Source organism: Megalobrama amblycephala, linkage group LG1 (genome assembly GCF_018812025.1).
Source record: "Megalobrama amblycephala isolate DHTTF-2021 linkage group LG1, ASM1881202v1, whole genome shotgun sequence".
Classification (NCBI taxonomy): Eukaryota; Metazoa; Chordata; class Actinopteri; order Cypriniformes; family Xenocyprididae; genus Megalobrama; species Megalobrama amblycephala.
In genome coordinates, this window is record NC_063044.1 from 10,503,857 (window position 1) to 10,519,278 (window position 15,422).

Sequence of the window (15,422 nt, forward strand, 5' to 3'; positions counted from 1 at the left end):
GCTTTAATGCCGATGCATAGAAGCGAATCAGTGAATCTTACCATCTGTAGTGGTTAAAATAGAGAAAGAGTTGAGAAACAGGTGAGTGCAATTCAATATTTTTACACAGTCTGGAGTACTGTTTTACTGTCTGTGGAGCTGTTTTACTTTAATGTTCACTTTGTTCATTCACTGACTATGTTTCATCTTTTAAAACATTTTGTCTTCTAGTTGTTGATCTGTAAGCAGGATTTGTCTAGGGTTTCAATAAGACGAGGTCAGGCATGTTATTTCTGTATGTTTTGTTTTATTCTTACTATAATTCAATGTATCAAACATTGGCTATATTGATTAATTTTGTCATAAACATTAACAACAAACAATAAAGATTTACATAAACATGATTTTTATTAGATGTTATTATACATTTTTTAAATTGAACAACTTAAAATTATTGATTAATGTGAATATCTACAAATAATTTCACTATAAAACACACAATGAAAATCTGCTGTTAAATATGCAAATCTTTAAAATTCAGCACAATTACAATTCAGTGAGGTTAAATATTGTGTACAATATTTAATACATTAAATCTTTGTTTTCTAGAGCAGAAGACATGTAGTAATAAATGTTGTCTTTAAACACTTTGTATCCAGTGTACATTTAATTCTCTTGAAGGTGTAGATGAGTTTAGACTCTCACTGATGTATGTTATAGACGCTGATTGTGATCTGAAGAGAATCGTAAGAGTAAGATGTAAGAGTCTCATTTTTTATCTTCCCTATTAGATGCATCGATCTACTGCACTCTCAATGGCATCCAGTTTTGAGTATTTTCTCCATTCATCTGGAATCTTACCAGAACCATCAAATGTTTTACTGTAGTATTTTTCCAGATCTTTCTGGAATCTGCACACAAACCACCTCCAGTAGGGCAGTTCAGAGACATCAGGGGTGATGCTCCAATTAGCAAACCTTCCACCTGCTTTTCTGTATTTTCTATATTTAAACATTCCATTTTCTGTATTAAAATACTGATTACTTGCCACTAAATTTGTGCAAATATCAGCACAAAGATTCTGTGTTGAATGGTAAAATGTGCCATTAATTCCAGTCACTCTGTGGAAAGGAACACTGTGCTCTTCATCATGGTTTTCTATGGTGTTGGTGCAGATGGCTTTACAGAACGGACACTGAACCCAACAGCACCGACAGAAGTGATCAATCAGAAGCTCCATCTGGTCTGAACTTATAGTCCAGATTTCACAGGAAAAGTCTTTGTGTTAAATTTACTGCTGATTTTAGACATTATAGCAGGAATCTGTCGTCTTATCACATCTTCTAGGAGTTTGAAATCATCAACATCATGTTTCACTCCACTGAGGTCTTTTTCAGAGAAGATCAGCTCATCTGAGAGCTTCTGTGTGAAACTCTTCAACCACAAACCAACATCTCCTCTGTTCACTTGAACATGTTCAGTAGATTCATGTGCTGCTTTCATGATCTTCTGCTGCAGGAGTTCAATGGTCTTCTTCATCTTGGGTAAAACACTGACACTGAACTTATCAGTGATGTACCGACTGACTTCATCTCTGATGAAACTCTTGACGTGATCTCTGGGATTATTAATGTAGTTCATGTATTTGTCAAAATCCTCCATTTCAGCCACTGTCTTCAGGATGTGTTTTTCCAGATTTGATCTGTTTCCATTCAGTGATTCACAGTTTGATCTCATTTCATCAGTCAGATCTCTGGCAGTCTTCTTGTAGACACTCTGCTCAATGGGCTCTTTCAGTTTCTGACAGATGATCTCACCAAAAATGGCAGCTGATGCAGTTCCATGCAGGTGTTTTTGGAAAATACTATAGTTCTCCTGTTTCTTCATTTTAAGATATATTACAGGATCATTGGCTTCTCTGAACATCCTGTGTTGGTCAGTGATCATCTTGTTTGCTTTTTTACATATTGAAAGAACTAAATGAATGAAGAATTTTTTCTTGAACTTGTATTTCACTGCTCCTTCCTCATGTTCTGTTACTCTCCTTTTGATGTATTCTGTGAGTTGTTGAATGTAGTTGATGTTGTAGCCCATCATTGAAATGTTAAATGACTGAATCATTCTGTCTGTCTGCTGTTCAACATCTCTGACTAATGAACTTATTTGAGCTTCTTCCTCTTTAGATAGAATGTAACCTAAGTTTCTCTTTTGTTGATCTGAAGGAATCTTTAAATACAATCTTTTTCTTGTCCTGTACATAATATGAATAACTTGACAGAGAGAAAATATCCCTGTTCACCTTCAGGTTGTTTACAGGGAGATATCCTTCATAGATGTCACTGAGGATCTCTTTCACATCTCTCATTATGTCAATATCTCTGATTGCTAGAGCATCTTTTATTATCTTTTTCACACTCTGTTCCCAAAACAAATCAAATTCTTTCTTCAGTGTTTCATTATTTGTTTTGTCTTTGAGTTTTAAGGCAAGCTCTTTGCTCTTTTCATAGAGAGTGTTTTCATTATATGTCCTCTGAGCATCAATCTTTTTCTTCAGGTCTCGCTGCTGAATAATCTCATTTAATTTAATTTTTGTTTCTCTCACAATGTTTTCCTGAAGCTCTTTGATTTTGATTTCAAATGATGTTTTCCACTGAATCAGTATATCTTTGTCTTTCTCAAAGAATTCTGACATTGATTTTTCCATTTCTTCACTTGTCTTCTTCAGTTCTCTTTGAAGATCAGTTTCCTCAATCTCATGAATTACTTTATTATCTACTTTATTTTGTAGTTTGTTCTCAGTTTCCATCATGGCACTGTGAAGACTCCAGGACCACTTGTTGTATTCAGTCTCCAGTTTCCTGTAGGCTGTGACTTTCTAGAGTTAAAACCAACACAAATAGTTTATTAACAATTCTTGAGAAAGAATAGTTCCCTTTTTAATGGCAACTCGCACTCAAAGTCATAGTGCAATGGGAACGCCCTGCTGAGGAAGCTCCACTCTCATTTGTCTCTCTTCTCGAGGGAAGAGGGACAGGCTTCTGTGCTCGGTAACACACAGAAGTCGAGCAGAGTAACTTCCCTCACTTGCAAGGGTTGAAAAGTGCTATGCTGAGTCCTGCTTTCCAGGATGCCCATCTCTACGATCCGGTCTGAGTTGGTTACTGCCAGTTTGCAGTCCTTCTTTCTGGATGCCTCCTCGGGAGGAAAGTGTTTCAGAGACTCTGTTTAGGAGTCGAAAGGGAATGTCTCAGGCTACACATGTAACCATGGTCCCCTGAGAACAGAGAATGAGACACTGCATCTCTTTGCCATGCCTCGGGACCGTCTGCTGAACAGTCCCTAGACGAAAAGTGGATGACTTGTTCTCTAGGCGCCCCTTATGTGTATTTGGGTCGCACTAGTAGTGAAGTCATAGGCTGTCGCCTGCCAATAGTATTGCCGTGATTTGATAAGCATTTCAGACACCGGTTCACAAGAAGGCATTCCCCATAGCGCTATGATGCAGCGCTACGGGGAATGCCTTTTCTCAGGGAACCATGGTTACATGCGTAACCTGAGACGTTTTCTTAAGCTCCAAGGGCATAATTCTAACAGAACGAACAGGACAGACCAAAATTGACATGAACACTCACCTGTATTGAATCAGAGCAGATCTTCTTCATCTCCTCTTTCTCTCTTTCATATTCCTCTATCCACTCCACTTGTATTCTCATTAGCTCATCTTCATGATTTTCTTCATGAAGTTTCACTGCTACTTCAAAAGTCTTTAATTGATCTTCTCTCATGTTTATTTCTTCTTTTAGTCTCTTTTCTAAATCCTCTAGTTTTCCTCGTCCTTCTCTTTCTATTCTCTCTTTCTCTCTGATTATTCCATCCATTTCACTCTTCAGTCTCAGAATCTGTTCATCAGAAATCTGCTTTTCTCTCTCTCTCTTTTTCTCATCCTCTTCTTTTCTGATCTTATCCTCTAGTTTCTGTTTCTCCCATTCCTCTTGTTCTCTCTTAATTTTCTGCATCTGTTCATCTCTCTCCTCTTTGTGTTTCATTTTTTGTGTTTTATATTGTCCTTCCCTTTCATTAAACTCTTCTTCTCTTCTCTTTCTCTCTGTATCATTATTCTGTCTTTCATCCTCTATTCTCTTCATTAGTCTCTCTATTTCTGTGATGTATTCAGTTTCAAGGGTTTCTTTTTCTTTCTCCACATTTTCTTTTTCTTGCCTAATTGTCTCCATTTCATTTTTAAACATCTCTTGTTCTCTTTTTGCATTCTCCATCATCTCTCTCTCTTGCTCCTCTTTGTCTTTCATTTCTCTCTTTTGTCTTTCTTCTCTCTCTCTAAATTCTTCTTCTCTCCTCTTTCTCTCTTTGTCATGATTCTGTTGCTCTTCCTCCAGCATCATCATCATCATTTTCACTTTCTCTTCTTCGTGTTTCTTCATCAGTTCTTCTCTTTCTCTGTTCAGTTTCTCCATCATCATCTTCATCTTGTTTTCTTCTGCTTCATGTTTAGATTGAAGATCTTCTTTCTCTCTTTCCATTCTCTCTCTCTCTTGTTTCAGTCTCTGATTAAATTCATTACAAACTCTCTGTTCTTTTTCTCTTCTTTTCTCATCCTCTTCCTCTCTTCTTGTCTTTTCCTGTAGTTTCAGTTTCTCCCATTCTTCACGTTCTCTCTTCATCTCCTCATGGATTTCTTTTTCTTTCTCTTCTTTCTCTTTTATTTGTGTTTTAAAATGTTCTTCTCTTTCTATATATTCTTTTTCTATTTTCTTTCTCTCTTTTTCATGATTCTGTCTTTCATTCTCTATTTTGTTCATCAGTCTGTCTATTTCTGTGTCATATTTCATTTGAAGTTTTTCTCTTTCTAATTGTATTTTCTCTTTTTCTTCCCTCATTTCCTCTATTTCATGTTTAAATGTCTCTCGTTCTCGTCTCATCTCATCTCGTATCTCTCTCTGATGTTTCTCTTGTTCTCTTATTTCTCTTTTAAATTCATCTTCTCTTCTTTTTCTCTCTTTGTCATGATTCTGTCGTTCTTTGTCCATCATCATCTTCATTCTCACTTTCTCTTCTTCTAGTTTCTTCATCTCCTCTTCCTTTTCTCTGACTCTGTCCATCAGGATCTTCATCTGCTGTTCTTGTTTTTCTCTTTCCATCTCTCTGAACATCTTACAAGAGTAGAAACTCCCTCCGTTTGCTTCCACCATGTAGTCTATCTTCTCCAGTAGATCAGACACCTGTGTTCGGTCTCCAGTCTGGTTATTATTGAAGACATGGAATCTGTTTCCACACGCTTCAATCAGCTTCATCAAAGGAGATCCAGGTTCTCCCAGAAACTGTTCAATGGTTTTATCCTTCAGATCATCTCCTCTGGTGAAGAGCACCATAGTGTACTTTAGAGATTTCTCACCAAATGTCTCTTGGATGATCTTGACTGATGTTGCTTCTTCTGGAGTGAATCGTTGTCCTAAATTGAGCACAATGATGAACACATGTGGTCCAGGCAGGATCATGGAGATGCAGTGGCTGATTTCTCTCTGGATCTCCTGATTACTCAGTTCAGTATCAAACACTCCTGGAGTGTCGATCACAGTAACGTGTCGACCATTGATTTCAGATGATTCTCTCTGACTCTCTTTAGTAACTGACTTATGAGATGTTTCAGCAGTAAATGCATTATTTCCTAAGATTGTGTTTCCGGTTGCACTTTTCCCAACTCCAGTTTTTCCCAGCAGCACAATCCTCAGATCATCTTCACTCTCTGTTAAATCTGTACAGGAGAAAATGCACCAGGATTAATGCAAACATCAGAGATGAAAATTGCGAACAATATTTTGCAAGTCTAATGAAATTTTCATCAATAATCATTACAACTTGCTCTTGACATCTGGGTAAGTAAGCAGAGTGATGAGAGATCACCTGATACTCTGGTCATCCAGCCAGAAAGAGTGAAGGATGAAGATGGCATAGAGTGACAACCCACTAGACCAGCACCATCCTTGATAACTGCTTTTTTAAAATGACTTTCCAATGAGGAAAATATATTAGAGATGGAATAAATTTATTAAAGTGCCCCTATTATGGCATTTGAAAGGTTCCCATTTTTGTTTTGGGAGTCTCCAACAACAGGTTTAAAAGCATGCAAGGCCAAAAAACACTTTATTTGTCTTATAGCATTTATTTTTACCTTATTTGCTCAACGACTCACGTATAAATAAGGTAAGTTCCGTTATCCCCTTCCTCTCATCCCAGCGGCTCTAGAACATCTCCGTGGTGCCACTGTGTTCACCAAGCTGGACCTCCGCAGCGCGTACAACCTCATCCGGATACGCGAGGGGGACGAGTGGAAGACCGCCTTTGTCACGCCCACCGGCCACTATGAATACCTAGTTGTGCCTTATGGCCTGGTCAACGCCCCCTCCGTATTCCAGGATTTCATCCATGAGGTGCTCCGGGAGTTCCTTCACAAGTTTGTACTGGTCTACATAGATGACATCCTCATATACTCCTGGAGCCTGGCCGAACATCGCCACCACGTTGCGGAGGTCCTCCAACGCCTGAGACAGTTCCACCTCTTTCTGAAAGCTGAAAAGTGCTCATTCCATCAACCATCTGTACATTTGCTGGGTTACATCATCGATCACAGTGGCATCCGGATGGACGAGGGAAAGGTGGAAGCCATCAGGTCCTGGTCTAACGCCCTCAAAGAAGCCTTCACCACCGCTCCCCTCCTCGTCCACCCCAATCCAGACTTGCCCTTGATCGTGGAAGTGGATGCCTCCACCACCGGAGTGGGAGCGGTGCTTTCTCAGCAGCAGGGGACACTCCAAGTAAACTCCATTCATGCGCCTTCTTCTCCCGCAAGCTCAACCCGGCGGAGGTCAACTACAACATCGGTGACTGCGAACTCCTGGCAGTCAAGTTGGCCCTGGAAGAATGGAGGCATTGGTTGGTGGGAGCCAAGCATCCCTTCCTGGTCCTTACTGATCATAAAAACTTGGAATACCTGCGAGCTGCTAAAAGACTGAATCCTCGACAAGCACGCTGGGCTATGTTCTTCTCCCGCTTTGACTTTACGATCTCCTTCCATCCTGGCCCCAAAAATGTCAAAGAGGATGCCTTATCTCATCTCCATGCTCCAGAGGAAAGTGATGAAGAACCAGAAACTATCCTCCCTGAATCTATCTTCGTGAGCCCTATCGACTGGTCAGAAGAGACCTTACCCTCCTCCAATGCCTCTGCCAATGCTCCGCCGGGTTGTCCAGCAGGCTTGCAGTACATCAACAGAACACGACTGCAGGGAGTGCGCCAACTCCAAGAGCCCTCACCATCTTCCAGCCGGCAAGCTCAATCCTCTGCCCGTTCCTGAGCGACCCTGGTCACACCTGGGAGTGGACTTCATCACTGACCTGCCTGCCTCCGATGGTCACACCTGCATCCTGGTAGTCGTAGACCGTTTCTCCAAGTCATGCCGTCTGATTCCCCTGAGAGGTCTACCTACCGCCATGGAAACTGCTGAACTCATGTTTAATCATATATTCTGATACTATAGTATTCCCGAAGATATCGTCTCAGACAGAGGACCCCAGTTCATCTCTCGAGTATGGAAGGCCTTCCTATCCCTCCTGGGTGTGACCGTCAGTCTCTCCTCCGGCTACCATCCTCAGTCGAACGGGCAGATGGAGAGGAAGATCCAGGAGATCGGCCACTTCCTCCGTACCTTCTGTCATGGCCACCAGGACTCTTGGAACCAATACCTGGGTTGGGCCGAGTACACACAGAACTCCCTACGTTAGCCATCTACTGGACTCACTCCATTCCAATGCGTACTCGGTTACCAACCCCCACTGTTCCCCTGGGACGGGGAACCAGCTAACGTTCCAGCGGTAGACTACTGGTTCTGAGAGAGCAAGAGGGTCTGGGGCACACCACCAGTGCAACGAGCCCTGGGACAGGATGACAGCCGACCTTCGTCGCTCCCACGCTCCCTCCTATCAACCGGGAAAGAAGGTCTGGCTGTCGACACGGGACATCAGACTGTCCCGTCTGCCCATTCACCATCCTGGAGCAGATCAACCCGGTCACCTACAAACTCAGCTACCTCCTGAGTACCGCATTCACCCCACTTTCCATGTGTCACTCCTAAAACCTCACCACCCTTCTGTCTCTGTTTCCACAGAACCTGACGTGGCAGCCGCCGGGCCCCCCCTTCCACTCATTGGACGACGGTACAGCCGAGGTTCATGAGATCTTGGACTCCCAGTGCCGTGGTGGTCCTGGAATATCTGGTGGCTGGGAAGCTACATCAAGCGCTCTTGGGTCCCTAGAAATGACATTCTCGTCACCTCAAGCATTCCACGGCAACTCCCAACAGACCTGCCCCACGTGGAAGAGGATGACCACCACGACGCCGGGGTCCTCGGCCCTCAGGAGCGGGCCTGAGTACCGCATTCACCCCACTCACAGCGCACTTCCATGTGTCACTCCTAAAACCTCACCACCCTTCTGTCTCTGTTTCCACAGAACCTGACGTGGCAGCCGCCGAGCCCCCCCTTCCACTCATCAATAAACATCATTGTTTGTGTATTCCTGTCTCCGACCTATCTGTACTGTAACAAATAGGACAAAAAAAGTCAATATTGTGTCAAAAATGTAAGTGACTTACTGGAATAATAACTGCTTGTTTTTTTAACTGTTTATTGAATTATAAGTAAGGGATAATCCATGGCTAGCGGTGTGTGGGGGAAAACCGGAACGAAAGTAACGTGGGACGAACGTAACAAAGCGATTTTCTCAGAGTCCTGACTACATTTGCATTCCAAGCTATGACAGCACGTACAGCACACAACCCTTGACGGAGCTGCCGAATATCATGTGATTTCATCATCGGTGGGTTTGTTTGGGTTGATTTCAAATATCAACAATGTCCAACAGCGTTTTTCAAAATATACTGATCCCACCTTTAAAAGATTTTAATGCACGACATGGAGGCAAAGAACCGCCCAACGCAAAGTGCATTAAAATCATTTAATGCAGAGCTAGCTGTGGATTATCCTGCTAATAACATGATTATTTGCCAGAACTTAAAACGTAAAAGCAGTTATTGATATTTGCACTGCAATATCTGACTGTAAGGGTAAAAATATTTCTGTCAGTTCTAGCTTGTTAGATCTAGCATACTGCCCAGTTTGAATCGCTAAAGTAGTAAAGTACTAAAGTAGCGCACAGTGATTACATTTGTTTGAATTATAGCATTTATTTGAGTTCATTATAGAGAAAGAGTGGAGAGAGATGTGCAGATGAGAGAGAGGGGAGAGAGATGGTGTACCTGCGTCTGTACAGTGATCTCTCTAATAACAACAAAGCTCTGCGTTTAATTACTTAAACACAGCATTGTAACCCCCTTGTTGCTGAGAAATACATACATAGGGATTCAGTAGCAAAGGGATTTTATTACTAAAAATCACAGGGCAGCATTGAGAACAAGTTTCTGTCCTCCTGTGTTTGTGTATGTGGCAGCGCGAGAGTGCATTAATATAGAAGGAAAACAGCGCATTAAAGGGATAGTTCAAAAATGAAAATAATGTCATTTATTGCTCAACCTCATGTCGTTCCACACCCCGTTCATCTTCGTAACACAAATTAAGATATTTTTGATTAAATCTGATGGCTCAGTGAGGCCTGCATTAACAGCAATGACAATTAATGCCCAGAAAGATACTAAAGACGTATTTAAAACATTCACGTGACTACAGTGGTTCAACCTTAATGTTATGAAACGACGAGAATACTTTTTGTGCGCCAAAAAAACAAAATAACGACTTCTCAACAATATAGTGATGGCTGATTTCAAAACACTGCTTCGGAGCTTTACGAATCGAATCAGTGACTTGGAGCACCAAAGTCACGTGATTTCAGCAGTTTAGCTGTTTGATAGGAGATCCGAGTCACTGATTCGATTCGTAAAGCTCCGAAGCCCATCACTATATTGTTGAAAAGTCGCTATTTTGTTTTTTTGGCACACAAAAAGTATTATTGTCGCTTTATAATATTAAGGTATAACTACTGTTCTACCACATTAACTGATTTAAATATGTTTTTAGTAGCTTTCTGGATCTTGAGAGAGGAAATGTCATTGCTTTGAATGCAGGCCTCACGGAGCCATCGGATTTAATCAGAAATATCTTAATTTGTGTTACGAAGATGAATCAAGGTCTTTCAGGTGTAGAACGACATGAGGGTGAGTAATAAATTACATTATTTTCTTTTGTGGGTGAACTAACCCTTTAATATACAATGGTGATTAAACTGACTTGGAACAACCTGTTTATTAAACAGTTTTGTTGCACACCTTCCAAAAAATCAGAATCGAGTAGTCAGACAGACCATGGTATAAAATAAATGTAACATTTGCAATTACGATAATAATCCGGCAGAACAGCTGTTTTGAGTTAACAGTCATGCTGCTTAACTATCTCATATGTTTTAAATAACTAATTATCCCCAAAGTAAGTATATCGGAGAATCTTTCTGAAGCCTACTTTCTGTAGTTATGTAACAGTAACTGACGTTCAGTCCTTGCCTGACCCACAACAGTTCAGCATCCTTATTTGAAGCAGCAGCAGCACATCTACAGGATCCTTCAGATGAGGATCATCAATTAGCAGAAAGAGATATACTTTGGAAAGTTCAACATGATAGCTTCCAATATGATAACTTCCACTATAGTTGCAGGCAAATCAATACCATCCTCTAGCCACAAGAGTATGACCACACAGTGGGGCTCATTTGTGTTGGTGCCAGACTCCACAGTCAACTATAAGACGCAGATGTTATTCACCCAGTTGTTCTAGCACCATCCCTAAAAACAACCCAACTCCTCATTTAGGACAGACAAAGAGCTTCACCAATCCGGTTCTGAACAAATCGCTGCGGAGCTCTGCCATAAGTACTGAATTTTATGTGGTAGAGAAGACATTAAACAGCAGCAATACTTGTGCCCAGATAGTCAAAGATGGCCAACTAAACCAACAATGCATCAAATGGCTGATCTCCCTCAGACCCAACTGCGATTATTCAAACCCCTATTCTTCTTCACTGGAATCTACTGTTTTGGTCCCTTTACAGCTAAAGTAGGTAGACAGTTTAAGAAACTGAGGCATCTTGTTTAAATGCTATGTGCTGTCTAAATATACCTTTTAAGATGCTCCACATCTAATGTGTAGTGTCATATTAACTCACTGTCATGCATTTTGCAACACATTTCTTCTCCCTCTTTGCGTTTCGGCCATTTTCGCTACTGCTACAGAAACTCTTAAGCCTCTTAAAAGTCCTCGTCCATACTCCTAACAATGTTGGACCTCTTTTAAGGGTTAAGATGCTTTCTGAATTACTTTTTTTTTTACTAGGATCTTTTCTTTAATTTTAAGAAACACCCACATTTCTAAGAATTTTCCTAGAATTTTGTCACTAGGAACAACTCTCATCAAGGGCCCTATAATACACCCGGCGCAATGCGACGCAAGGCGCAGTGCAAGTGTGTTTGCTAGTTTGCGTTCGGCGCCGTTTGCGTTTTCCCGTTCAGCGCCACGTCCTTAAATTAGTAAATGCATTTGCGCCAGTTAGTGCGCCCATGGGCGTGCTGGTCTAAAAAAGAGGCGTGTTCAGGCGCATTGCCGGCGCATTGCTATTTTAAGGAGCTGAAAATAGACTGCGCCATAGACCAACTCAAACCTGGTCTAAAGTCCAAAGTCAATGGCGCAATATTTTTTTTTTTTTTTTGTTAGAGCGCATTGGTAGAAACTGCGCCTCTGGGCGCGTCCACAGTGCGCGTTGACTTTGCTTATTACACACAGGGATGCGCATCACACAAACATGCCAAATATTAAAAACAAAAGGATTACAGTGTAAAAGAATATTATTGTGTAGGCTACATAAATATAAAAATGTAATGATGAATAGTCATTGCGTGTATTAGAATTAGGCTACCTATTTTCAATTCAGCCTATTACTACTTATAATGATGAACGAAATTGGCTAATTAATTGAACAATCGTGCCAATACACACATATATATATTAACTGACTCATCGCGCTGAGCTATTTGAAAGCGTTGCATCCAACGCAGACGACTGAAAGATTGACTGGCCACTTAACAGGTAATTTCAGCAAAACATCTGATGCCTGAAGACGAGGACACAATCACTGCTAATTCATCCCACGCCTTCTTCACCTCGGGAAGCTTTGGTGGATTCCTGCTTGTCCCGTAGATGATCTGCTCGCGTGCTTTAACTTCGCGCACGAGCAGATCGGTTTCTTCGCTTGAAAGCATTCAGCTTTTCCGCCAACAAATTCCGCCATGTAAATAGCAATCCGCCATGGCGCGAGTGCATCTCGCTCCTAAAGGGAATGGGAGATGACACTCTGATTGGTTTATTGAACGTTACGCCCATTACTCATTATGAGAATAGGGGCAACCCATTTCAAAAATGCGCCCCGGCGCACGGACCGTTTTTCCGTCGTTAAAAGAGCAAAAGTGGATTTGGACACGCCCTGAGTGCACCTGTGCCGTGCGCTTTACACTTTGCGTTTAGATCGTTAAAATAGGGCCCCAAGTATTTACATGTCCTCTCGCTCAGATTACAAAAGGAATGAACCACCCCTAACAATTTTCATTGGATTTGGCCTATTCAATCCACTTGACGTGATCACATGTGATTTTTTTTATTTTATTCTGATTGTGCTTCTAGTCCTATTACGATTGGATTATTAGGGTCCATGTAAAGGCAATGACTGTCTCACTCAAGAGTAGCTTTGTGATTGACCAAAATGATCAGCTTGACTATTCTAGGCATCTTTTTTCCTGTGGAACACTTGACCTTTAACCTTGTTTTTGTGTAGTCAGAATACCTAGGATTTTGGGATTTCAAGTTGTATAGTTTAAGACCCAAGCTACTCATTACCTGGTGATAGTAAATGTGTCTCTAGTGAATTCATTTTCTTCTTCATCTCTTCAAATTGCAGCAGTTTTTTCATCTGTGCCTCCAAAAATGTCTCTGTGGAGAAAAACTCTCCTCTGTTTTCTTCCAGGATCTGCTCAATGTTCTTCATCAATGTGGACACTTGTGTGTTGGGACCAAAGAAATTATGTCGTCCTCCAAAACTCTCAATGACAGACTGTGTTTCTTCATTGAGTTCTGCTGTCTGACACTCTGAATTCTGCATTATGAGGATCATCATGTGTTTGTTGATTTTAGAGCTGAAGGTCCTTTTGATTGCCTCCATTTCTGCTTTGTCTTCATTAGTCAGTGGATTATCAGGAATAATGAGGAGGAAAACATGAACTCCAGGATGACAGAGAGACAAACAGCAGAGAGTTTGACGCATCACTTCCTCCTCTGAAAGACGAGCGTTGAACAGAGCTGGAAGCTCCACCAGACTGATCTGACGTTCATGAAGATCCACATCTGATCTTCTGTCTGTCTGCTGCAGGATCAGCTCTGATATGGAGGATTTTAATGTGCCATCACTTCCACCCACAATCAGATTCAGCTTTACATCATCTGAAACTGATAGAAGAAGGAAGTTTAACAAAACCTTTGATTTATCATTAGAAACATCAAATATCATCACACTTACATTTTTTCATGCCTTGTTGTTTCATTGAGAAATACTGTGAAGCCTCAGCTTCAGCACAATCCAGGTGTTGTCCATCATTCAATTTCACAATGTCCTCAAACATCTGTAGAAGATCATCAGGAGAGCCTCTTCTCTGAAGACTGAAGTGTCTATTGAAGCATTTCTGAATGATCTTCTGTAGGATGTCATTGGTTTCAGTGGGCTCTTGTGTGGTGAGCACCATGGTGTGTTGATAAACCCTCTCAGAGAAAGAGTCCAGCACCTTCTGCACACACTCTTGATCTTCTGCTGAACACTGATCATGTTTGAGGACCAGAACGATCACATGAGGTCCTGGATCAGACAGAGACACACACTCTCTCACTGTCTGTGTGATCCGATGATCTGAGATGTTTGTCTGGAGCAGCTGAGGACTGTTGATGACCATCACATGTTTGTCCTTCAATCTTCCTCCGACTCTCTCTACAACATCTGGAGGAGCTTCACTGTCAAACGCTGCTTGTCCCAACAGGAAGTTTCCCACTCCACTGTTTTCTGACACACTCTTCCCCAGGAGAACAATCCTCAGATCCTTCACTGAAACAAAGCACACATGTGATATGAAGAGAAGTCAACAGAAGCAGACATATTTGAGGTTCAGTTTTGCACTTATGTTTCAGTGTTTTTGGCCATTTTTCAGTGTAATTTGCCCATAATTTCTACACACTCTTTATCACTTCATAATATATTTGTTCATCTATACTAGGGGTGTACAATCCTGCTCCTGGAGGGCAACTGTCCAGTAGAGTTTAGCTCCAACCCCAATTAAACATACCTGAACCAGCTAATCAAGGCTTTTAGGCATACTACAAACTTCCAGGAAGGTGTGTTGTGGTAAGTTGGAGCTAAACTCTGCAGGAAAGTAGCCCTACAGGACCGAGTTTGGACACCCCTGATCTATACTCAAATTTACTCAAAGGAGGTAGGCTTAGGCTCTCTTCTCTCCTACAATCAGGATTATGGGAAGCAGTCACTGTATAAAAACAAATCATTATATTTGACTCCATAACAGTAACATTATAAACTACATTAACATACATTAAAAATGTCTTACATTATAAACTACATTAACATTAAATTTTTTCAATCAGCAATATTATTCAAAGTGGAAGTACAGCAAAATCCCCGGTGTTAAATTAACACTGCTCTGTTAATGTGGGAACCACCAGCAAAGTTAACACTGAAGCACTGTTAGAGTTAATGAGATAATTAAGTGAGTAAATGAATGAATTGAGCATTATTGTAGACGCCTGATGAAAAACGAACAGAATCACTGACTATGTTTACATGCAACCAAATAATCTGTTAGTAATCATATCGATGGCTCAATTGGACTGAAAAGCTTTCATGTAAATGCCTTAATCGATCTGACCGATCTCAATCCGAATGAAATTTCGATTGGATTGAAAGGGGTGCTTTATTCCTTTTCTAATACGATTGAGTGTGCATGTAAACACATGTTCGGATTCAAAAACGCTGCACTTGTGCAATAATGTAGAAAAATGTGCATGTAAACAGAAAGGAGAAACTACTACAACTGACTTCCAGCCTTCAGAAATCAACTCAAGTGTAGGATTGAAAATATCCAAAGATATTTTAAAATGAACAAAGACATTTGCTTTACTGTTTCAACCCCCTCTCTCTTGCTACAAGAGCCTTTTGGAAGGCACAAAGGTGCTGATAGTGATCAAGCCCTATAGGCCAAAATGTGTGTACATTGGGGGTCAACAAATGGTCACACCTTTAGTACAGTGGGGGAACGTTTT

At 41.1% G+C, this 15,422-nt stretch overlaps 1 protein-coding gene across 1 annotated transcript; it reads right to left on the minus strand.

Moving 5' to 3' along the window:
* Positions 1–2,139: 2,139 nt before the first annotated feature.
* On the minus strand, positions 2,140–14,595 carry LOC125262577 (trichohyalin-like). The gene is made up of 4 exons (XM_048181413.1): positions 13,618–14,595; positions 12,942–13,547; positions 3,612–5,749; positions 2,140–2,854 (listed from the first exon to the last, which is right to left on the minus strand). Exons 1-4 carry the CDS (start codon positions 14,042–14,044, stop codon positions 2,159–2,161), a joined length of 3,867 nt encoding a protein of 1,288 aa, XP_048037370.1. The 5' UTR covers positions 14,045–14,595; the 3' UTR covers positions 2,140–2,158.
* Positions 14,596–15,422: the final 827 nt, after the last annotated feature.